Below are 24,785 nucleotides of genomic sequence, written 5' to 3'. Positions count from 1 at the left end.
GTCTCATAAAGCGCGAGGAGGCGAGTAGGACCAGGTGTTGGTGGATTGTTGAACAAATGAAAAGTTGGATGTCTGAAAGAAGAGGTCAGATTAGGTAAAAGGGACAAGTTCTAGCATCTTGTAGTTGTTTGTAGTTTTATCTCTTGTACAGATCTTTGAAGTTTTTACAAAAGTGTTATTGCAAGTTTGAAACTTTCTATGTCTATCTTGCATTGTTTGTGAGTAGTCTTTTTTTAAACCTAACTTATAAGAAAACAGGTGCGTTGTTGGGATTCTGATGTTGTCCGATATGTTATAGAGGTTTGTGGCTTGAATTTTCAACTTGCATTATTGCTATTTTAATCATCTACACCTTACCAGACAGTATAATACACATAAAAATTGACAATAATATCAGCACAAAAACTTTACTTTAAAATTGCAATGGCAATGTGCTGTTGTGTCACCAAAGACGGTGGGATTCACTCACTGGGGACAATGACTTTGATATTGGGATCAAATAACAGATAGGTACATTTACAGCTGCTACAATGGCTGAAAATTATAAATAACCGAAACTAGCTAATTTCGACAATTATCTGTTTATGTTTAAACTCTACCTTCCAAGAAAACAGGTGATTTTGATGGTGCACAATATCCTATACATGTTAATGGCTTGCATATTCAACATGCATTGCTAGCAATTATAAATTCCAGACATAAGCCTCCACTAACAGCTACTCTCATTACACTCAGTGTTATTCAAACAGGCACACAGAGTTCACTTGAGCAGTCCACCCAGGTGTAACATCCACCTTATAATCTAAAAACAACACTGCACATTCCTTTTGCCTTCATTTTAAACAACGTGAGACGAAGGGATGTCACGATACCCAACTTGACACCCAGTTTGATAGCAAAAGAAAATGATTATCCTGCCTACTTAAATGTGCACTGCATAGCATTAACCACTGCAAACATTTAAGCCTATGGAACGTGGGGGATTTTGTAACAGCAATGTCAGCTGTCTCAAAAGATAACACATTCAGACTAATATTGGATGAAGTTGTTGAATTGAAGCACATTCACCTTTTTAATTATTTGTTTTTACCATTTAAATCCAAACAGATTTGGATGCTGGACTTTCTGGTGCTTTCCTAAATTGGAAGTATTTCCTCCCCTGATCTGAAAAGCATGATAGCATTGTTTGCATACTGCCTTTAGGAAATAAGTTATCCCCCTGCACCTTAATGCCTTGGTTATCTATGCATCGGAGTTCAGGTTCAAGTTACTGTATTTGTACTGGCAGACAGCTTTAGCCTCTCAAGACCTCGAAATGAGACTTTGGAAACCAGTGGCTGACGTCACAGTAGCTATGTCCATCTTTTATACTATGAACTTTCCCTGTGCCTGTGGTCATCCATCAGCATGTAAAGATACAACAGACTACTTGTAGCCATATACTACCCCATTCTGCTTACAGTACCTATGATAGACAGAAAATATTTTGTGGTCAGAATTACGGTACTTTAAGGTATCACAAATATGGGTTCTGACAGCATCTCTGTTGAGATCTACCTCATTAATTGTTGCTATGCTGAGATCACCAAGGCTACAGAGCAGAAGGATAATTATCAGGTAAATTTGGTGTCCATCTGCAAAATGAGTGACTCACAGGTGATTCAAATGTGCTATTTGTCCCCAAATTCTTTGTTATTAAAAGATACAGAAGAGCACCTCATGTGGTATAAAATGGTCTTCTGTACTTTAGAAGTCATGGCAGATGGCTGCCCCTCCCTGAGCATGTTTTTGATGGAGTTTTCTTCTAGTTAAAAGGGAGTTTTTACTTCCCACTGTCCCCAAGTGCTTGTTCAAGGGGGGTAATTCGATTATTGCAGGGTCTTTACCTTACAATATAAAGCAGATTTGGTGCTATATAATTAAAATCGAGTTAAATTGAATTGGATAAGTAATATAGTTTATGTGGGTTTGTACTCTTTTGAACTCATCTCTACCACCACAAACAGAAAAACCAGTCACTGTGAATTAAACTAGTATTTCATGACATCTTCTTCCCCATTCCATGCAACTTACTGACAAGTTAGTGCTGTATTCAAGATCTCTGGATCTCTTTTATCACAAAATCTGTCAGCAAGACGGATTAATATTTCACAAAAATAAGAAGAATAATCAACATAAAGGAACATAGACAGACATAAAACACTTGATAAAAGAGAACAGAGAAACTGAATTTAATTGACTGGAAGATTAGTATTAGAAAGCTTAAAACAAAGGGGAAAAAGAACAGTAGCAGGGAAAATGCTGAAATGCACACAAGGATCTCTTCAGAATTATTTTTACTCACATGGGTATAAATTTTCTAAAGTTAGATAATAAGTTGCAGACACATCACATCGAAGTTCATCCTGATAAATTATTCGTTTGAAACTGCTGTGCTAACGCTGCACTGTTTTGCATATGCCCCTCAAGTTTGAAACACCATTTTATCCACACACATACACCTTAATTGTTTATTGTGTTAAAGACAGAGCTCTTCAAATAAAACCATCATCCCTTGTTCAGGGTTTGATGTAAAGTATACTCCCATCATAAGACACATGACCTGTCACTTTCCCTGTTATCATTTTCAGGCCTAGTTTATCCTCATCATTTGTGTTCTGTTTGGAGCCCAGAACAGCTCTTCACAGCATATCCATTACCACAATCAATAATTTAAATAGGAGCCATTGTTTTTCTCTGCTTTTTAATGACGCCATCATAAGCACTTATTCACCTCAGAAGGTGCTGCCACTGAAATTAAAATAATGAATAAAAGATAAGATAGTGGAAAGTGCTGAACTGGGATTCCAGCTGTCTGAGATCCCAGCTGAGAAGCAGTTATGAATGCAGGGCAGAGGCCACGTTTCTCACCACCCTCCTCGGGGGTGAGAGCGGCTGATGGTTGTGTTTGTTAATTTGACCCTGTGTGCTCATTGGTCAGGCTGAGGTCAGATTGACTTCCTGGGGATTAGATTCAGATCTTTTGGGCCACAGAGTGTGTGATCCGGATGAATGTGATGGATGACTTCTCCTTGGGTAATATGACAAATGAATCCACTCTAAGCCACAGTGAATACAGATCTTCTCCTTGTTTTTCTTATGTGTGCTTGTAATTTACATGATTGAACTGGGCCACAGACCTTTGGGGGTGCTGGAGAAGGAGTGACATATCTGACAGGTCAGGGTGCTCCTGCTCACTCTATTATCAGACATCTTTGTGGCACACTGTAGACATGCAATATAATACAATCCCCTTTTCCAAGTGTTGTCTTGTAATCCCAAACTATACTAAGGAGTAATTTCATGGTTCAGTAGATAGCTTTGGTTCTCACTTTATTTGCACTAACCAGCCTTTTTCAGTTGCTTTCAAATAAACACATCAAAGTTAAAGCTAATAATTCTCTTTTTGCCACGTTATGAGCATTTATTACATTTAAATTGTTGTTTTTAGAAAAATATATTAATATGGGTAAAAAGGTTCACCGTCTGTTTTTACAGATTCTAACACTCAACAGCATATTAGCTCTACTGTTGTTTACTCAGATTGCATAGAAAATATGTGGACATAGCCATGGTGAGGTCAAATCCAAAAGCTATAGGGCGCAAAACTGTTAAGCTAAGTGGGTTAAAAATGTCTCTAGTGCCATTATCAGTCAAATTACTAAATGGTAATAGGTGCAATTGTGGGGTACCTTATATGAGTTGCTTCCCTCAGTTGTCCAAAGTAAATTTCTCCCAAGAGAACTCTGAGTATAGTTGCTGCTCCTCCACATTGAAAGGAGACAGCTAAGGGCGACACATGTTAACCCTCTCAGGCTCAAATTAAGTTTTTGTTGCTAATGCACAAAAGAATACCTGCAGTGGTACTTCTGAGTAAAAGAAAACTCATAAAATATGTATGTGGGGTAATCAGGTTGTTAGCTTCTAACTGTTGCAAATCTGCAACGCCTGCCTTGAGAGGGTTAAGGAGCTGAAACTCCTAAACCCTTTATCCAATTTGAATGTTGATACCCTCAAATGAAAGCTGAAAGGCTACATATTATGCCCATGTCCATTATCTAATTATAATTGGAATATGTTTTAGTAAACAGGTAACAAAACAAAACTTGTGTCAGTGTCTAAATATGTATGACCCTAACTGCATCGGCTGGCCTGGGAACCCCTAGACTTTTCCCTGGATAAGCTTATCCATTGATAATGTCCCAGATAATGTTTATCTGATTTTTACTGCAATGCAAACATCTTAAAGTACATTTAAAAAATAACAAAGAAATCAAAATGTTTGCATACAAAATATAATACTATTCCCTTGACCATAAATACTATCCAGAGAGTGAGCCGCCTTGGGGGACGTTTGAGCTTTCCGAGTGCTTCTTGTTGATTTCTGTTTTTGGACTTCACTGATCAAGCCCTCCTTGTCCATGGGGCTGCACACCCACGTATCTTCAATAATGAGTAATTACATCTGATAAGGAGTTTAATACATAATAACATCAAGCGAGTAAATTTTTCACATGTTGGAGCTTGGCGTTCCTTTCATCTAATGCCATAGGGATACTCAACAAACCAGAAAGTAATGTCATTTATTTTTCCTTCTCATCTTTATCATGTGTTTGTGCATACAGATGTCTGATAAGTATTATTAAGTTAATGGCCTCAGGTTAGTAACTGCAAGTAAAAAAAATTGGAAGGGTGAACTAAACAGAAAAAAGAATTATTTGTGTTAATTTTATGTATACTATTATAAATCCAATTTTTAATATACATAAATGTGCATATTAGGTAGTTCCATAGTGTAGTGGTTTACAAATTTTCCTAACAAGTAAAAGATCCCAAGAAGTGGCACAAATCCCTGGAGTGTTGTATCCGGAACGGGATCTGGTGTTAAAAACATGTGACACCTCTTGAATAAAGGAGCAATTAAATGAAATCAGTTTGGCTTTAAAGCCAAAGTTGTCTGAGGAAAGAATTCATCAATATTCATGTGTTTCATCAATGCCTCCAAAGGTTTTGATCATGTAAATCAATAGAAAATTGTTAAAATCGAGTCAAAGAGGGATATGTCTGTACATACATACAAGAAACATCAGATAATATACACCAAATACATATACTGTATTACTCCTAACATACATTAGCATACATCACGTTACAATAACAGAAATCACTAAAAATATTCCAACGTTACCCTAAGGATGCTAATATATAAATATCACTAAGTAGTGTAAGTTACTAAGTAAGTAAGTCACGCAGTAAGTAAGTACTAGATTATACATTTCCCAGGCATTATAAAAAATACCTATGTAAACAACTCTATATACAACTTATATGTTTGGATGAATTATAGGAAAGCAAAGTTTATGGAAACCTAATATAACTTAAAGATGTTGTTATAAGAGATAGTTATTGCAAGAGAAATGTTTGTAGCTGCTCGAGTCAGTACATTTTGTGTAATACCGTATTAAGAAAAATTAGTAAGAAACATCATGTCACTGCTTCTGAGAATGAGATCAGTGGTTTAATGGATATTAGTATAGTTTGAAAAAACCCACACTGTCCTACTTCCAGTAACCCACAGTCTCACACAATTTAGCAGAAGCAGGTTGTTAAACCAGGAAAACAAAATGTTACACAACATTTTCAGGTTTGAAGCCTTGCTATTTTTTTAAACACTCATCTGTAGATTTATAGACAACATGTTAATGGAAAATTAATATTTAAATATGAGACACATGCATAATTTATTATAAGAGAGCTTCTGTCCCTTTATATCACCCTGGCAGAATAAAAAAGCCCCAGCACAGAAGGAGGCAGTGTCATTGTCACCAGCAGCTATTTATCACAATTCCAATATGACCAATCAAGCATTTGCCGCAGTGTCACATGTCAGAGAGCATTTAATGGCTGTACCACCCTGGCAGTGGCCTCATGCTGAACTTTAATTATTGTGAGTGGCCTGGTTGAAAAACGTTTTTTTTTTTCAGCTGACACAGCAACTACAATTCCTTTCTTCTTCCATCTTACTACTTCTATCACATTCTTCCCCTGCCAGTACTTCCTGTGTTTTTGGTGGACTTCAACCAAATTCAACTTCCTGTCTCTTGGAAATGTTAAGAGAGGTGAGGCAGTAAGAAGGACCAGATGGTTTCACAGATGTGAACGTACAGTAAATTCACGTTTTCAGCTTCTATTGGCTTTTATAGTTAACTTATCAGCTGTTTTTGTACAAAACACCACAACAGGAAGTTGCCTGGAGTCTGCAGGCAAGTAGGCTCATTAGCTGTCTCCTCTGTTCTTCTGTTTTTTTTGCTTATTTTGTAAGTGGTCCTAAAAGGGAAATGACTTTATAATGGTGTGTGGACAGGATCGTCCCTGAATGATAAACCGTTTCTTCACTATAACAATGGATAGTTGGAATCAGCCTGTCGAGAGCACTTCTGGGTAGCTGCCCAGAAGTGCTCTCTGGACAGAATGTGCTGTTCTGTTCTCAAGGTCTCTCAAGTGACTCCACTGCAGGGTTTGCAGTCCACTCTGTCATACTGTTTTCATGTTTTATTTTTCTCTGCACCTTGAGCAATGCAATGGTATTGAGCTCTCTGGCTCTGTTGCCGCAGAGGAAAGCTGGCAGTAGATTTCATTTTTATGGTATTGTCATATTCCACTTATGTTCATCTATTTTTATACCTCCATGCTGTCGATGGCCATGGCTAGAGGCATTATGTCTTTGGGATTGTTTCGGGACTGTACATTACTCTGCCATCCATTCATTAGTCCATCCATTCTAATAAATTTGAGATATTGTTGATAGCTTCTAAATGTTCTTTACATCTGCAACAACCCTTCACTTGGACTGAACTGATTAGATTTTGGTGCACATAGTAACCCAAAAAAAGCCTCATAAAATACACACATGTTACACTTGGTGTGATTGTGTTCAATTTAGTTTTTGTTTATAAAGCACCGAATCACAACAAGTCACCTGAAGGCACTTTATATGATAAAGTAAAGACCCTAGAATAATATAGAACAAACCCCAACAGTCAAATGAGCCTCTATGAGGAAGTATTTGGTGACAGTGGGAAGGAAAAACTCCCTTTTAACAGGAAGAAGACAGGACAAAAGACAACTCATTTATGCCATATTCACTGGAAAATCTATGTGATTCAATGATGATTGATAATACTTTATAAGCCACAGATTCAAAGGTGAACATTACTTCCTCCTCTTTATTTTGGCTGCTCTGTTTAGAGGTCGCCACAGCAGATGACCTGCCTGACACTAGGCTCCCAACGTATCCAGACTTGGGACCGGCAGTAGGAGTACAGTGGCTTGTGTCCCACAACCGAGCCCTGGAGCTATATTCAAAGGTCAACTTTAGTGCATCATCATACTGTTGGCCATTATTCACCATAGCCTCAGAACAGAAGTGGAAGAAATGTCCAGATTTTTCATCATTTTGAATTTGTGAAACTAATATTCGGTGCCCACGTATTACATGTCTTTGAAGGCATCTTTACATGTATGTTTGGATTTACATGGCTGTAAAGTGCAACTTGACTTGTTGGCAGAGGCGGTACTATATAGGGAGATTATATAAGGACCAACACTACAAGAGAATATAAATGTTTGCTTTCTTCCTTCTATCTTGATTTATTCCTTCATCACCCACATTTCTGATTGAACACTTGATTATGGATTGGGTTTCCGGTGACTAATAAATGCTTGAGGATTCAACCATTTTTCATTGAGTCTTTCTGGTGATATGAATCGGGCTCGCCTGAGCTTATCAACTGACCCTGTGCAAAACCTCATATAGCATTTCGCTTCACTGCATCCCAGCCACGAGTGCAACTTCTAATCTGCCTGTTGCTTCTCCAGATAAGTGAAGTTTTAGCTATCGTGCAGTGTAAACAGCACTGAATATTAAAAGATAGTCTGACATTTTAAGAACGCCCGGAGACACAAGAGGACACAAACATATACTCGGCCAACTTATCTTGCGGAACATCTTCAAGAGTTTCTTGCACAATGTTTCAAAGAGAAAGCATTTCCTCTGAAAATGGGTTAGTGCTAAACCCAGTAGAAACAAGGCCTTTTAATCTTCTCCATGAGTCAAAAATGAAGACAGCGATGGTATTTTAAACGTTTCCTGTGAGTTCTCCGTAGCCTGAGAAAGCACTACTGGTTTGCTTTGAATCAAAACAAAGACGGCCCATCAGCAGGCCAGCAATTAATTTCCACCATTTGAAATATCAGAGAGCTGAGGAAGTAGGACAGTGCACTCTCTGCTACACAGACTGTTTCTCCAGCCAGGTATAACAATAATTCCTTGCTGTGGTTTGAGCAATGAATGGTTAAAGGGCTGTTGAGTGTTTTTGTCATTCGCTTTCTCTAAGAATGAGACCAAAACGCATGGACATGTTGCTTTTGTGTCACCACTTTTCCATTTTTTGTGTGTGTGCAAAATCAATACCAAAGAAAGCAAATTTTCATCTTCAGAACATTAGAAAAGCTGTAGCATAGCCTGTTTAAATTTGATTTGCTACAGCCAATAGCGTGATAGTGATCGCCAACAATAGATTCAGATTGGCCAAAAAATGAGTTACACACAGCAACTTTTCACACAAAGAAACATTTTTGTATTGACAGAAATAAACACAAAGAAAATAATTGTTTGTGAAAGAAGGGAAAGTACAAAAGAGAATAGCAATTAACTGCTGGTGTGAGGAGGGCTGTTTTTTTCCAGAGCCGGGATGGGAAGCTTGGAGGAAAGCAGACAGCAGACTTTAAACAAATCAGCCTGATTGGCTGTGCTGATATGTCCCTAAATGACAGGGTAGATAGTATGGAGAGGCCTCGCTTTCATGAGTTATTAAGACTGTGGCCAATTCCATTTGTACCACACAGGGAAGGAGCCGTCAGCGCAGCACGTACACCACTACTACTGAGGCTTATGTATTCAAAGTTAACTCAAATTCATAATAACTGTAATTATCTGTGTGGTTATGTGTTTGATCTTTCCAACCAAACCAGTTTCCTGACCTGCGGTCTCCCTACATGAGTGATATTTCATTTCTCAGTGCCAATTTCAAATAAAATCTGAAACTACTGGTGATATTGATTGTGCGATAATAATTTATTAAATATTTAGTGATCATTATTAATTTTACAAAGCACGAAATCGTATTATCAAATTTATCCAGTCTTATTATTCTGTGGTTTGAAAAAGACCTGAAAATGAAGTACTGATGCACGCACAAAAAGCTTTTCAACAGGTTTTATACTAGAACACGCACACAAATGGTTTTATACTATATTGCACTCAAATCTGTTCTATTCAGATAGATGCACACAATTTTTTTTTATTCATAGCTAAAACATCTCAGCCTAGTCTGATATCAAGTTTTATCTTTAAAAAACACACACACAGTCATTTGCATTACATTTGAGTAAAGACATATTTGCAGATGAGATTTCTTTCTTCAAAAGAGGTTTAGTCTCACTACTCACAAGCTGCAGGGCATTGGAGCCCGATCAATAGGACTCTTAGGACAGATACCAATATTTGTCAATTAAAAAAAAAAAAAATCCAATATTTCTTATGCCATTTTTCTTCTTCTTTTAAAGACATGAAACATAAACAGATTTCCATAATATTTATTTGTATTTTTTTTTTTTTATTTATGCTTCACGCGATTCTGCTCAGCTGGTTGTTGTGTCTGTGGCGTTTCAAACATGTGTGCTGCCAAGGGAAGCTGGTGAACAAACTATGCAAAGTCAACACCCATAATAATATTGATGATTGAAGGGTGTTTCTCTTATTTATAGATGTCAGTACAGATAGATATCAGCAGTAAAACTATACCTAGATTTTTGTGTTTCCTCTTTAAATTTGTTTGGTTGACTTTTGTTGTTGGTGCAACACAGTATCAGTACACTGAATTTAATAGGAAGAATTGAACTGAATAGCTAGTGGCCAGATAATAGTTTAAGATTTTTTAATGCTTAATATAGATTAATTACACATTATTGAAAGAATTATTACTAATGCTTTAAAACTTAGTTGCAAAAAAACTTTTCAGCTACTTTCTTACAGGCAGTGTTCAGAGGCATTAAGGATGCTAAAGGTGGAAAAATGAATGTGACGGGTGGCCTTCAGTGCAGATAGTCTTCAAATCCATGCTTTAATTATTACAGATTTAAAGGTTTATCAGCTGAAAAAGGTAGATGATGCAACTTTGTGTTCTCTTTGTCCACTGCCCTCTACACATATTTCAGTTCCAGTTAAGCTATTTCATCATACTTGATGGACAGGAGCAACATATTTGCTTTATGAGTATAGCAGATTTGTCAAGCTGCCAGTCACCCACTGCTACAGCTAGCTGACTGATTGATTTAGATGCAACTTCCCTTGAGAGTGACATTGTTGTGTCAATGACACCGTCCCTTATTTGCTTTTGCATTTTCCATCCATCTGTTTTACCTGTCTCGATCTCTCTTCATATGTAACCCTCATGCACCATTTTTCTTTGCCTTCATCCTTGTAGTCTTTGCCATGACCCCCAATTGACTGATAAAGGAACAGAACAGAAGAGTGATACAGAAGAGTGATATGCTCATCAACAGTAATCAGCGGGCTTGTTAGGTCTAATTCTGTAAATGTCATCCTAACTTTAGTGCTGTGATTATAGTGTACAATCCTTTAACTGAAGAATCTATCGATTAAGATCCATTATTTTGCTGGCGTAAAGCAAAAACATATTTTACATCTGCGTCTTTCTTTTCCAAACTGAAGGTACTGTCAGGTGAACTTCTTGTAGGTTGGAAAGGAACCTTTTCAGAGCAGAGCTTGTTATTTCGACACCTGTTTCCTAGAAAGACTGTTGCTGTGGGGTGAACCTGATGGCCCAGCGGGGGGTAAATGACATTGCTTGAGCAGGGAGGCAGTCACTCCGTCTTCTTATCAGCTCTGCCTGCAAGCTGCTGGAATACAGAGCTGCAATGGGTAGCTGGGGGTAGACAATATCAGCAGCTGTGAGGACGAGCAATGACTCACTTCCACGGTGCCCTTATCTTATGATGTATGCGAGCAAGAGCAGGAATGGCATACATCAGCTTCAACTGCATGGGTATAATATATATATATATATATATGCAGCTCCAAGTGTGAAGATGGGAAACATTTCCAAAGCCTTCAGCTATAAAATCATTCTGCTCACCCTTTTAAAAAGTATCCTTTTTGTCATCCTGCTGTATTTTGTTCAGAGCAAATCATTATGGCTTACCTTTAGACACAAAGAAAACCTCAAGGATAAAACCAGAAGGTAGTACTGCGAGAGCATTATCTTTAAAGATCAACATTTCTTTCACCCTTTAGACATTGGCGTTCTTTTTTATCTGCAGGTGAGTGTTGATCCAAGTGACTTCACAGTGAGGAATACTATTTTCTGATAATATAATCCCTCCTGTGGTCCAGGCCCGGCTGCGTATCTCTTATATCTATGTCCCTCCCCGTGAGAGCCTCATAGTTTCTGGGCTGAATGTCTCTCTCATCCTTATCGTTTCTTCCATATTGTGATTCCAATGCACAGGAAGGATGGGAGGATGGACAATGAGTAGAGCGCTGCTGTAATGTCTGATTGAAACAGGAAGTTTAAGAAGTCATTCCAATTAGTTACATTTTTCTCATGATTATACCGCTTTGTTGAGGTAGAAATGTTGACATTTTGTGAGCTGCTGCAATTTTATATTTTCTTCGTATTCACAGCAGGTAATTACAATATAGCAACGTCACAATTTCACACAATCAGAGAGGTTTAAATGAGTTTTTTTATAATAATTCTGCTCTTTTACAATATTTCAGCCAGATAATGAAAACAGTGAGATAATGTTGACACCTAGTCATCGCACTTAGTTTTCTTTCTTTCTCTGTCTCTCTCCATTTAGTTAGCAGAAGTCAGTGGATGAGGTGGGCTGTTCTCCATAACCCATTATGGATATCAACTACTGGCTATTTACCCATCTCAAAACATCCTGTCTGAAAGGCTCCTGCTCCATAACACCTCCCTGTGTTTGAGCTGGGACGCCCGGGACTCACAGGCTGTGGACATCATGACACAGATGGACTACAAGTACAGCCTGCTGGGCTCCACGGTGGAGGACTACCGCAAGAGACCGCTACTCCTGCAGGTGGATGAAACACCTATGAACCTGTTTGCAGTTCTGGAGGTAAAACGGGATCTACCAAGACGATGGAGCAACCTGGGGTGGTTCCGAAAGATCCGTGTCTACAGCTTCCTGTTTGGCCTGGCTGTCATGTTCCTCATCACGGCTTCATACATTCTGACTGGGGACAAAAAGGGCCTTCTCCTCACCCCTTCTCCCTATCACTTCAGCAGCCTGGTCAGCCCAGGACCTTTAACCTTTAATCTCTCCTCGGTCAAGGATTACATACATATTAAAATGGTGGTCAAATCCATTGCATCTAAGGTGGAGTTTCAGAGCAGTAGACAGCTTCCGGAGCTTAAAGCACTGGTTAAGAGTGAGCCACATGTGAGTATCCAAATTATTCTATATATTCTTTTTCCAATTTAACGCATGGACTTTGGCTTTGGATATCAAATGCTATCACAAAATTGATTTATTTAAAACTGATTAAATTCATACTTCAGTACTATATAACTATTTATATTACTCCTTTAATCAGCCCGAAGAGCCTTGTGCTATAATTAAATGTGTTGAAAAGGTGATTGAAATCAGCATTCCTGCCTACATGCTGTCTACCCAGGGCTGAATACGGCTACTCTGGTGTAATTCCCCATTGGCTACAGTGTCTAATTTAATTCATAAAGAGATAAACCTGCACTGAAATCCTTCTATAACTCTTTATGCCAAACCAGATAATTACATAGGTCCCCTTAAGCTCAAAGCCATCTCGAGGTCCTTCAGCATGTTGGCCTTGAGGCTTTCTTACTGTTCGTCTCACCTCAAAGCTTAGTTCAATTAATTGCTAATCGTAATGATAATGGCTTGTGCTTGGGCTATTTGCAATATAACTAATTTCTTATTGAACAACCTAATGAATTGGAGAGAGTGGCTGCAGGACAATCAATACTGCATCTGTGGATGGATCCGGCATTAATTGTCCTTAAAGTAGCCACGTCTTACAAAGTGCAAGCAAGTCATAGTGACGTGATTATTTGCTGCCTTTCATCAACAAAAAGAAAAAAATAACATCTTAACAATGTGAATGAATGCATGCATGCTCATGTGTAGTGCTACCAGAAAGTGTGAGATGAGATTAGAGGTTAATCTGGTTACAAAATTACCAGAATGAAAGTTAACATTTTGTGAGTTTGCACCTCCACACTTACTCAACAATGAATTTGAAGCTCTTTTTGTGAGTGTGAGGGTGGATAATGGATCTGAGTTAGATTGTTTTTATGGCCACAAATTGCAATGTTCCCTTCTGGCCAAATCAGTCCCTCAAACACAATTCAGCTAATGGTCGTTTTAACTATTCAAGACCAGACTGAATGCAAAAAAGCCTCCAGAACAAGGAAAAAGGTATGAATGGCTGGACTATGTGGCTGAGCATCAGCAGTACAGATATGATAGAGTGTGCTGGTGTTTATTGGAACATTGCTCAACAAATTTAGCATGAAGCCACTTGCTTGTGTTTCTAATTTATTATAAGTCTGATTTGCCAGAGACCACATTCTAGCTGCACAAACTTGTCATGAACGCACACAGTGCTTGCCTAGTCCTACCAAAATAATGGTCTGTAGGCTATACAAAAAACCCCAAACATATTCATCTTCTACCGTGCGATGATAATTGAGAGTTTACAAAAAGTTTTGCGTGAAATGTCTAAATGGCCTAACAGACTGATGCAACCTGCTTTCTCTGCATTTACAGATGTTTTCTGTTATCCCTCGCAAATTTCTGCCTGGTGTCAAGAACCCCTGCTGGTATGAGGAATACACTGGGAATATCACTTCCGACCCATACAGGACAAACTTATATGGACGCTATTCGCGGCGCTTCAGAACAGTTTTCCAGCACTTGAGGAACACTTTCCACGAACATTTGCTTCATCACAACAGGAAACTCTACCGCATGCGGTGCCTTCCTTATTTCTATATCATTGGTCAGCCAAAGTGCGGCACAACAGACCTGTATGATAGACTAAAGCTGCACCCGGACGTGAAGTTCACAACTTTCAAAGAGCCACACTGGTGGACCCGCAAACGTTTTGGTGAGTAAGGAACACGTAATTTTGAGCGGTAAGGGAGCCTGGGACCATGACATATGCTAAGCTCAAGTCACTGTCATTATTTTGGCAGTAAAATAGCCTCAGTGGACCCCACAAAACCACTAAGTGACATAATATTGAAATTGTCTATGCTATAACTATCATCATATTGTTTTATGCGTGAATTGCACAGTTTCTGCATATTTTAGTAGGTAATTTGAGTTCTTTGGGTATTGACTGACAATAATGTTAGAGTAAGACTTTTCTGAAACAAATACACATTTATGTATTTGTTTTTACATTTAGTTCCATATAGTTCAGTTTCCAGCTGTCTCAGGCTTTCTACCAATTTCTACCCCGGCTGTCCAGCGTATTATGTATCTATATTAATATATTTTATATTCCCAAGTAACCTTGGGCAAGATACTGAACCCTGATGCCCCTGATGTTTGTGTGAATGTTAGATAAAAGTGCTTAGGGATAGATAAAAGCACTGTATGAATGTGTGTGTCACTGGGTGAATGAGACTTATAGTAGAAAGTGCTTTCAGTGCTTAAAATTAAGAAGAAAGGTGCTATATAAGCTTTTCCCAGTGCAATTACAGTATAATTACAGGGAAATTAATACTCAAAACAAAAGCACTACAATTAACAGAAACTGCTAATTTTCTGCCTGAGAGTTGACCCAGATCAACATCCCTAATTGTATATTTACAATCTTTATGCAGCAATTTGAATTATAACCATTCCCTGTTCCCCTCCTGCGTACTTCTACACCTTCATTAGACTCTTACCAGTGCAACTTTCTCATCTTGGTATGTGTGGTTAAGCTTATGTGCTAACAAAGCTCATTAACAGCTCGACTAGAACTATACGCAGAAGGATCTAGATTAACTGTGCTTTATTGTCATCTGTGACATAGACTCATCTCTGTGGTAGAAAGCACTTGAAAGGAACATAAAAACAACCGAAGCTTCTTCAGGCACACTGAACCCACGCATGCTGTTTTTTTGCACTTGTTTAGCACGTTAATGTTGCAGTCGCTCCTTGCGACACATCTCTCTACCGTGAAATTTGCTTCCCTCAGCTTCTAGGTGCATCATTTGGGCTGTTCCCACTGTGCATAAATTTGAATTTTACACTCTCCTTGAAAAGAGTAACAGAGCAATTATAGGTTTATTTAATTACACAACAAATCTTTCCATTTTATGATAGAGCTGTTGCATAAAGGCAATTAAAGTTGTTACTTCTTATTGGATAGAATATTGAATAAATAATGGATAAATAGTGAAAATACTGGCCAATTTCATGGAGAGTTTAACACTATCTGTTAATATATTGGCTTGTTTGTTTAGACGCACACAAATTACTGCCAAAATTCCGGCTTATAATTTTGGCACTCAAGGCGTTTGAACAGGTGGTAACTCGAACAAGTCATTTGCACAAACAAAGAGAAAACCCTGTGCGTCAAGAAGTAAGAGCCGCCTCGCAGCAGACATCTGGGTCGTATGGCAGTTCTAACAGTGTGCCTGACATTGTGGTGTTCTTCCTCCACGAGCATCTGTGATATAAAAAGAACCACCACACCATCACAGATGGGATTAAAAGATACGCAAGACCCGGGAGTGAGACTGAATGCACCTCATGTGAGAAGAAAACCCTCTGGACACCCTTAAGTTGAATGTTAAATCGCTTGTTTGGTTTGATTTAGTGATTTTAGACACCACGAAGGCTTTACTCGATTTCCTCTTACATCTGAAATATTTTTAATTACAAATTTAGCTGATAATAAGGCTTGTAGTAAAAATCTTAAGTAGGCCAAGATTTCTTTTTCTCTCTTGCATTGTTGTCTCTAAACAAGCAGATCATCATACCTATGAGGTTTTTTTTGTTTCTCTTTGATACTGAAAGAGTCATTAAGACTCATGAATAATGGGAATCCTTCATCAGCCCAGGATGCGGACATCAGCGAGTGAGTCAGCGCGTGCGTCTCACTAATGTGTGCCTGAAATAAAGAAATACAAAGCCCAGCAGTTAAACTTTAGGGGAGCGATCTGCCTTTTGACCGATGGCTCTGTTTTCAGTTCTGATTTCAAAATCAGAAGTCAATAACACAACAGCTTTATACTGAATTTTGTATATGCAGTGCTCAGATTATTTTATAATTATCTTTTAGTAAATGAAGCTATGCTATAACACGAGTGCAATACGAGTGCTCGATTTTCACCGTGATTTCTGGGGATGGGGGCTATTCTTCTCCTCAACAATGACTAATTTGACATTTTATTTTTCCAGCAGCTGTCTGTCTAAAGGTTACTTAATGATTTGAATAAATTCACTCATGGCTTTGGTGTACTCCTTGTTAAGGGCACTACATACAGTATTGGCCACAATCTTTGGAAAAAAAATCATCCAAATTCTCACCACAAATATCAAAAGAGGCTTAAGTGTCACAGCCAAATCTATCCCTTTGAAGTTTATCCAGTTGCTGACTATGCCCCTAATCCTTTCGAGACTCACAAAACCTAATTGGTGGATTGATCAGTCTGCATGCAATACTTATTTTAATATGTTGGGTTTAATCTGAGTTGATAATTATTTGAAGCTCGTAAAGCTGTGGGTTGTAGATGAGTTGTTTGCCTTAATTTGTCTGCCTCATGCTCCGTGTTTTCTGCTGCTTGTGATGTTGCATAGCAGCAAATGCAGTTATATCCCAAGGACACAGGTCCCCCTCAGTTACTGTTCCCCCTCGTTGGGTGCGCTTTCATCTTTGCTGTCACTTTCTTTCTCTCTATTCCTTCTAGTCATGAACTTCGGGCTGCTAATCAGCACTTTTCTCTTAAGACATCCTTTGAGAGCTCTCAGAATTCAAATGGTCTTGTTTTGTATTTATTTATTTTGATCCCCCTCGAGGCGCTGCTCGGTCGATGCAGTAAAAAGGTGATTTGATGCGATCCGTGCTACATAACTTTCTTGGAGGAGCATTTTGAATCTTAAGCAGATGTGTCTGTTGTGTACAGTTCCCATCAAGAAACACAGCCTATTTGAAAACTGCTCTATGCCTAATTCATATGAAAAAGCACAGGGACGGGGGGAAAAAAAGAAAAGCACTGAAGCAAGACTCGCCAGAGCCATCACACCTCATACAAGTGTGACCGTTCTGGATGAGTAATGATGCAGACTGGGTGTTTGGAGAGTTTACTTGAGTTTTCTAATCATGTTTTTCCTCCTAAGAAAAGGTGGTTTAATAGGACACCATCAAAGCATCGCTGAAAGTAACAGCCGCCTGAGTTACCTCATTATCCTTATGCTGCATGGATGCTCCCAAGTCCTAAACCATATCTCCACGATAGCCTACTAAATTATAATTATAATGTACACCACAGCAGCTAAGATGGAAAACGCATTTGCTAGTCCTGCATTTTAAGGATTAACTTGACATTGGCCTTTAATTGGAAAGACGAGAAAGTGATCAGAGACAGTACTCCCTGCTGAATTTGGATTGGATCTTTACTTGGATTTTATTAGGTCATCCTGCAGTCAGGACAACAACAAAACCCTAATGACCCCCTTTAGTGTGAGCACAGAAACACATGTAGAGAAACAAGAAGGCGGGACTGAAAACACACCCACTTTTGCTTCTAGAATCCCATTTAAAGCCAACGTATCCACTCCAACAGCTTTTTAAGTGTAATAACTTAGCAAAAAATTCTAAAATATACCTGCCTAAAGTCAACATCTTTTTCTCTGTCAGGTATCATTCGTCTCAGTGAGGGCTTCCATGATCGATACCCAGTGGAAGACTACTTGGACTTGTTCGATCAGGCTGCTTACCAAATCCAGGGCAACCTCACAGCAAATACCAGGAGATCCAGCCAACCTGATATGATCATAGGTAAGTGAGATGACAGCCAGCTCCCATTTGTAGAAATGAAACTATTATAACATATATTATTGCAACACTTCGAATTAAAATTTATTGAAGCATTTTCCAACTGGGCTCTGCACCACTAGTTGTTAGCCAGTGTGGATAACATGGATAATTATCGTCTTAGTAGCATATTGGGACCGAGATTTATAAAATAGACTTAAAATATTTTTGGGCAGCATGGTGGTCTTTACAGTAAGAAGGTCCTTGGTTCAAATCCACCATCTGGCCCAAATCTAGTTTAATTTCCGGGTGGTTGAAAATTCACTCTGTGTCGTTTCTACTTGGTGCTACTGTAACTTGCTAACAAAGGCTTTAAAAGTTATACAATGGAAGATTATAATCTTTAGAATTAAACAGTCAGCACAACTGAATACCTACATATACTGTAGTTGCCCTATGCCTACTGCACAGCAGCCTCCAGTGGATGTGAGCAACATTACCTTCCTGGTTTATGTCCCATTGCAGTAATTTAATGGATCTAACAAGGACTGCCAAAGAGCAGGGAAAGGTCATAAAACCTGGTACCCATTGCTCAGATGATTAGCAGCCATGTGATATAAGTACTAACCACTTGGCAATTGGTTTGTCACTCATTATGCAAAATGCTGGGAGCAGGAGCAGAGATTTAGAAGTGGAAGTTTTGCAAGCAAACAGAAATGACTTGAGTGCAACGATATAGAGGTTCAGTTAGAGGACAAGATGTCTGTGCGGGCAGCAGTCCGTCTCAGGGCAGACATACAATTTTGCGCAGTAGACGAACAAATCTATGTGGTTTATTTGAGTCCAAAGGCAAAGTTTTGAAGCGGACTGTTGCAATATTTGAACAAGAAAACAAGAACTGATGCTCTTAAATGAAATGTCTCTTGAATAAATACACTGTGAGTAATATGAGGTGACAGGAGCAGGTATAATTCAAACAAATCATTCCTTGATCCAGTTCAAATCTAACTGTCATCAAAACCTTCATATTCCAAAGTGACCCAGCTACATTTTGCATTTAATATGAACTAAGATTGCGCAGAATGCAAACACTGAATATCATATTGCACTTTTTGTGCTATGCAAGCACAGTAAATCAAACTTTGAGTTGCACATTATGACAGGAAACTGCATATCAGCATTTCCCCACACAAAAAAATACCCAACTATTACAGACTGATTATCATCAGAATAACATGTTTTTGGGTAGCTAAGCCAACAAGATACAGGCGATAGTGTGTAAAACATTGCCTGACTTCTTGCTAATCGCATCTCTTGGTAGTTTTCTAAGCGGAAACATTTCCTGTTGAGTGTAACCTCTGTCTTCCTGTTTTCTTTCACTGCTTCAGGGAACAGCTATTGTTCCCCACTCTCTACTGAGAATCTTATTAATTACTCGGGTCATGTATCTGTTGTGATCCATCTATAGAACGTGGTCCTGCAGCATTCTGTGCCCTCGTCGGGCTGCAGCCAATAGCATTGGGCCTGGGGTGACCTGACACTCACTTTAAACTTCGCCTGTAATCTTGTGTCCAATATTACAAAACTACTATTAAAGCAGCAGGTAGTGAGGATGAAGCATGGGGCCGCTCTGTAGCAGCCACTTTCACTTCAGTGAGGGAAGGTATTTCTAAACGAGCTAGTGACTAAGCCTTAAAGAGAGGCTCTAACAGCTTAATAATACTGGACTTCCGTCTGCCTCACTTAGCCACTTCACTGAAGTGCTGTATAAGGGAATCATTGTTTTGTGTGCATGCGTGTGTGAATGTGTGTGTGTGTGTGTGTGTGTCAGGACAGCAATAATACCCGCAGTGGGGTGGTGAAGTCTTACAAACCTCCTTCCTCTATCTGCATATCCTGTCTCCAGCCCCTCTGCAACTATCTGTTTCTGTCTTTTTTCCCCCTCCATCGCTTAAACACTGTGTCAAAGAAATTGCTCGGTCACAAAGAAAAACTGATTTCAATTTTCAACAACAGGCTTTTCACACTTGGCTCGCTGCATTGGGTGCAGCTTAGCATGTTGCACTGTTTTGTTTGCGATTTCAAATAAATAATCCTAGTTAGAGGGGTGTGGGGGAGCAAAACCCCACTCAGTATTCACACGATGCCCTGGGAGAGCCCAGCACGGCGCAGGCCTATGGCCAGGATCTTGGGCTTCTGATTCTTTTCAACCCCCGGCCAAGACCCAGCCACTATGAAACACCAGAGAGACCAGTCTGGCTCCTGCATTTGTTTGTCCTGTACAGCCCTCCCTCTGGACCAAAATAAGCCCTTTTAATGGATACAGAGACCTTTAAATAGACTTGATCACAGTGTGTATCATTTTATGTGTTAACAGCATTAACAGTGATCCTGTTTCGCTCTCACCGTTTTCATCGCAAAAAAATAGGCCCTGGCTATCGTCCCTTTTTTTCTGAGGAAGGGAGGCAGATAAGGCTCCTGTTGTGTTCCTTCCAAATACAGCTTTGCTTCACAGATAAGAGGATAATGAAGGCGCAGACAGTCTAATGAATCCAGGATATCATTTCTCAGCTTGGCTTGATAAAGTTTATGGTCCTAAATTGTTTGAGAAACAATGTCCTCTGACTTGGTATGAGCACCAGTCTGGACAAGGATTTGAAGACTGCAGTCATTGTACTATTTAGCTGCCCTTGCTGTTTGTCTTTTTTCTTTCTTTTTTCTCCCATTGAGCACTTGCTTTAGAACATCTCATTTTATTGACCTTTGCTTTCATGTTTTACTTCAAGCTTTAATTTAGAGGCTGTATGTTTCAAGTTTCATAACAACGTGCGATTTAAATCTCAGACAATCATTTGCAGGTAATGACAAACTAAAACGGAAATGAAAAATGAAAATAGGCTTAAAAATTAGTTGCAAAAACAACAACAACAATGGTTTTCCCAATACATGCCCATTATTTCTTAATAACCAAACTGTTTATTTTGTATTGTCCACCATCTAAAACCCAACTTTCAGTGATTAATAACATTTGGCCAGTTTACATTTAAGCCAAACGAGATACCAAATTCTGTTTGTTTTTTTAAATATCAATCAACATCACATTTTACAATAAAATACGTTTATGGTGATAAGAATAGTAACGCTAAAATAACAATACAAAAGTGTATTAGTATGATGTTTTTATGTTGTTTTAGATTATTAGGTGTAAGATAACACATATAACAGTAATTTGATGTAATTTAACAGGGATCCTGTACTGTGTATATTTGGTAAAAATACACAAAAAACACAAATAATGAGCCTTACACTAAAAACTAAAAGTGTCTGTGACTGCACAATATTTTTGTGTATGTGTGCATGTTTTTACTTGAAGCACTGTGGCTGTATTTTCCAGGAGAAGCCAGCGCATCCACCATGTGGGATAACAACGCTTGGGTATATTTCTATGACAACACAACAAAGGGAGAGCCTCCCTTCCTTATCCAGGACTTCATCCATGCCCTGCAGCCTGATGCCCGCTTCATTGTCATGCTCAGGGATCCAGTGGAAAGGTGGGAGAAATCTGCTTTGCTAGCGATGATGCAGATCTAGTTCTGATGTGCATGTCTTTGCACCCCTATCATAAGTGTTTACACTGCTGACACAGACAGACATTTTCCAGGTTCATAAGAAACAAAAGACCTGTTGTCACAAGAGATGTGTTGACTTTTACTCAGACAGGCTGCTACAAAAGTATCATTATGATGCCTTTATCAGACATGTGGAGACCTTACAGCTGAATGCCTGTGTGATAATGTGTTTAGACGGGGGTGGGGAGGGTTCTTAACGCTGTTAATGTTGATTTTTACTTCTGAGAATGTCTAAGCATGCTCTGTAATTGCTTCTGTCTGTCAAATCGTGGCCCGTGGAACCTCTCCCCCGAAACAATTCTAGGAAAAAATGAGTTGCATGCTCAATTAGATTAGCTGTGTCATTTTTATTAGGTGAGATCAGTTTACACCCTGTACCGCATTTCCTCTATACGATCTTACATTTCAAACTAAATTGCAACTTAGAGTTTATATGGATCAGTGTCGCCACAATTCCCTTTCATTCTCATTTGACATATGGGCAGAAACATGTTTAGGTCATAGAGTCAACCATTAAGAACTGAGTTGAGTTCACTATGAATACTTTTGGTTGACTTAGAAAAAAAGCCTAAATACAAAACATTAACAGACTGACTGGAAACGACAAAATACCAAATTGTAGGTCCTAATTTGGACATCTGGGTTTCTCTGTGAAGGCCTGTCAATTCTGGAACCCATTACTGACTGATCAAATTAATTACAGAGAGAAATCTTTCACAAGGGCTGGCTGAAAGCAAACAAGAGTAGCAATTTTTAGTAAATTGAACCCCAAATGATTATTTTGATTCATTTAATTGTCACTTAATCTGGCAGCTTAATTAAAATCGAAATATCTTTTTTCATTTTAAGAGAGAACAACAGAAGTATAATGGAAGCACTAAGATGACAGAGATAAGAGTCAAGACCAGTGCCAGCATCAATAAACATCTGGCTGGCTTAACAAGCTAAAATAATTTGCTGTCAGAGGAGGCTGAGGCACTGGGGATTCCTCTTGCTGGACCAATATGATGACTGTCTACAGTTTAATTAGGAGACATATTAAAAATACCAGAGAAGAGGAAATATATCTGTGATATTACAGCTTGTAAATGCTTGAAGACAAAAACCTGAAACATAATGAGATGTCTTTTCCATGTTCAAATTTGTCTCTTGTCTTGCAGGCTGTACTCTGACTACCTTTACTTTGGTAGTGCCAATAAGTCTGCAGAGGATTTCCACGAGAAGGTGTCAGAGTCACTGCAGTTGTTTGAGGGGTGCCTTACGGAGTTCACAATGCGCTCCTGTGTGTACAACACCACCGTCAACAACGCCATGCCAGTGAGTGTTCCCCGCCTCCTGCTTTTGTCTCAAAGCTCCGCTGAAAAGTGGCACTTAGTGACCAGTTGATTAGCTGGTGGGAACGAAGAAAGTAAGAAAAGACAGATGGAGAGAAGTCCGTGCTTCATTAGCAAACGCTAAAGTTCGCAGGACAGACTTAATGGAAAGGATTGGCAGCACTGTGGGACCACTGAGCAGTTCAACACCTCAAGCCTCTTTGTGTACTACAAAAGCTCGTTTTCCTGTGAACTTGCTTCTTACTCATGGACCACGTATTAGTGCCAGCCAGTGCCCGGGCTGGTGTTAGGTCAGCTTTTCTCATAGCACCCTGAGGCAGACTGTGTGAGATGGGGATGAGGATTGTCCTCTGTTGGCTTTCCCTTTATGCTGCCTTGTATTTAGAGGTTCTCCAACAGTCTTTATGGCCCTTCATAAGCATGTTTGCTCTCTAGCGATGACCTAATTGTTCATCCGCAAATATCTATAAGAGTTATTAGCCCATGTGAGAAGCATTACAGCTGTCCCTACAGCAGACTCTCATGCCTGTGGTTTCTTGATAAAGGTTTTAGAGCTTGGATTAGTGTCTTAGAGAAAAAAAACAAATAAACCCCAGCATGAGAACACGTCTGACCTAAACTGTTGTACCAAATTGATTTAACAAAGAAGGAATTGCTGAGCTGGCTTGTAATCATCGATTCTAAATGGCCTTTCAATTTTCGCTAAAAAGGCGAAAGGACAGCGTATTTTGTGCACACCTACTGTTCTGCAGTGAACTGTCACAAAGGAATCCAAAAATCAATTTCAACAAGGGTTAGGCTACGAGCAAATGCTTTGATGAGATCTCACAAAAGATCAGTGTGCTCATTTATTTCTGGGGTTGATGAATTGTGTAGTGGTTTAATCTACGTCTCAAATAAAACCTCAGAAAATTAAAAGAAACGTCTATCCTGTGTTCCCAGAGCCCAAGTTGAGATCTTTAAAATACTTGTTTTGACCAGAAAATAATTTAAAGATTATTAAATCTTTAGATTATTTCAATTTGCACTTTTACAAAAGAGGGAAAATCACCTTATTATGATGCAAAACTAAATTGAAATACTATATAATGTTTGGCCGTAAAGTATTTAGTTTGGTTGTGATGATGATGCAGGTTTCCCTCTTTCTTATCTCCCTCTCTCACTTCAAATAATAAACACTACACATTTACATGCCTACACAGCATCTAGCATCACTGAGCCGAATTCATGGAGAAGACGAAAAAGAAAGCAGTTAAAATTTCCTCCCTCCACCTGTTTATCTCCTTAAAGAAGAGGATGCATGCACCACTTTGCTAAGAAAAAGTGCCTTGCATAGGAATTTCTTATCTCATGTTGACTTTCTTCTTCTGTGCCCTCAGGTCAGATTGCAAGTTGGCTTATACATTGTGTACTTAATGGACTGGCTGACCATCTTCAGCAGGAAACAAATTCTGGTCCTAAGGTTGGAAGACCATGCCTCTAACAGGAAATACACAATGCATCAAGTCTTCGAGTTCCTTAACCTGGGTAAGTGAACAAGTGAGTAAGTGTAGTCATGGGGACTCTGATCAGTACAGTTCCAAACAGTGCCCTAGATACATACAAATATGGATATGTAGTGTAGCAGTGAATGTGATTATTAGAAAAACGACTGCGTCG

The 24,785-nt window shown here is 39.0% G+C and overlaps 1 protein-coding gene across 1 annotated transcript in view; it reads left to right on the top strand.

The window, feature by feature from the left end:
- chst15b (carbohydrate (N-acetylgalactosamine 4-sulfate 6-O) sulfotransferase 15b) overlaps positions 1-24,785 on the top strand; it is a 40,099-nt gene that overhangs the window by 14,122 nt on the left and 1,192 nt on the right. The window contains exons 2-7 of the mRNA XM_085416677.1: positions 11,986-12,591; positions 13,957-14,296; positions 18,047-18,187; positions 21,558-21,714; positions 22,953-23,109; positions 24,506-24,653. Coding sequence (XP_085272803.1) covers positions 12,151-12,591; positions 13,957-14,296; positions 18,047-18,187; positions 21,558-21,714; positions 22,953-23,109; positions 24,506-24,653 — 1,384 coding nt within the window. The 5' untranslated portion in view covers positions 11,986-12,150. The remainder of the gene's footprint in view (positions 1-11,985; positions 12,592-13,956; positions 14,297-18,046; positions 18,188-21,557; positions 21,715-22,952; positions 23,110-24,505; positions 24,654-24,785) is intronic.

The sequence above is a fragment of the Rhamphochromis longiceps genome, linkage group LG8 (assembly GCF_057381845.1).
Source record: "Rhamphochromis longiceps isolate RC_006_pf linkage group LG8, R_longiceps_female_GT1.1, whole genome shotgun sequence".
Lineage (NCBI taxonomy): Eukaryota > Metazoa > Chordata > Actinopteri > Cichliformes > Cichlidae > Rhamphochromis > Rhamphochromis longiceps.
The sequence above is the reverse complement of the archived record's forward strand: the minus strand, read 5'-3'. Positions and strand labels throughout refer to the sequence as shown.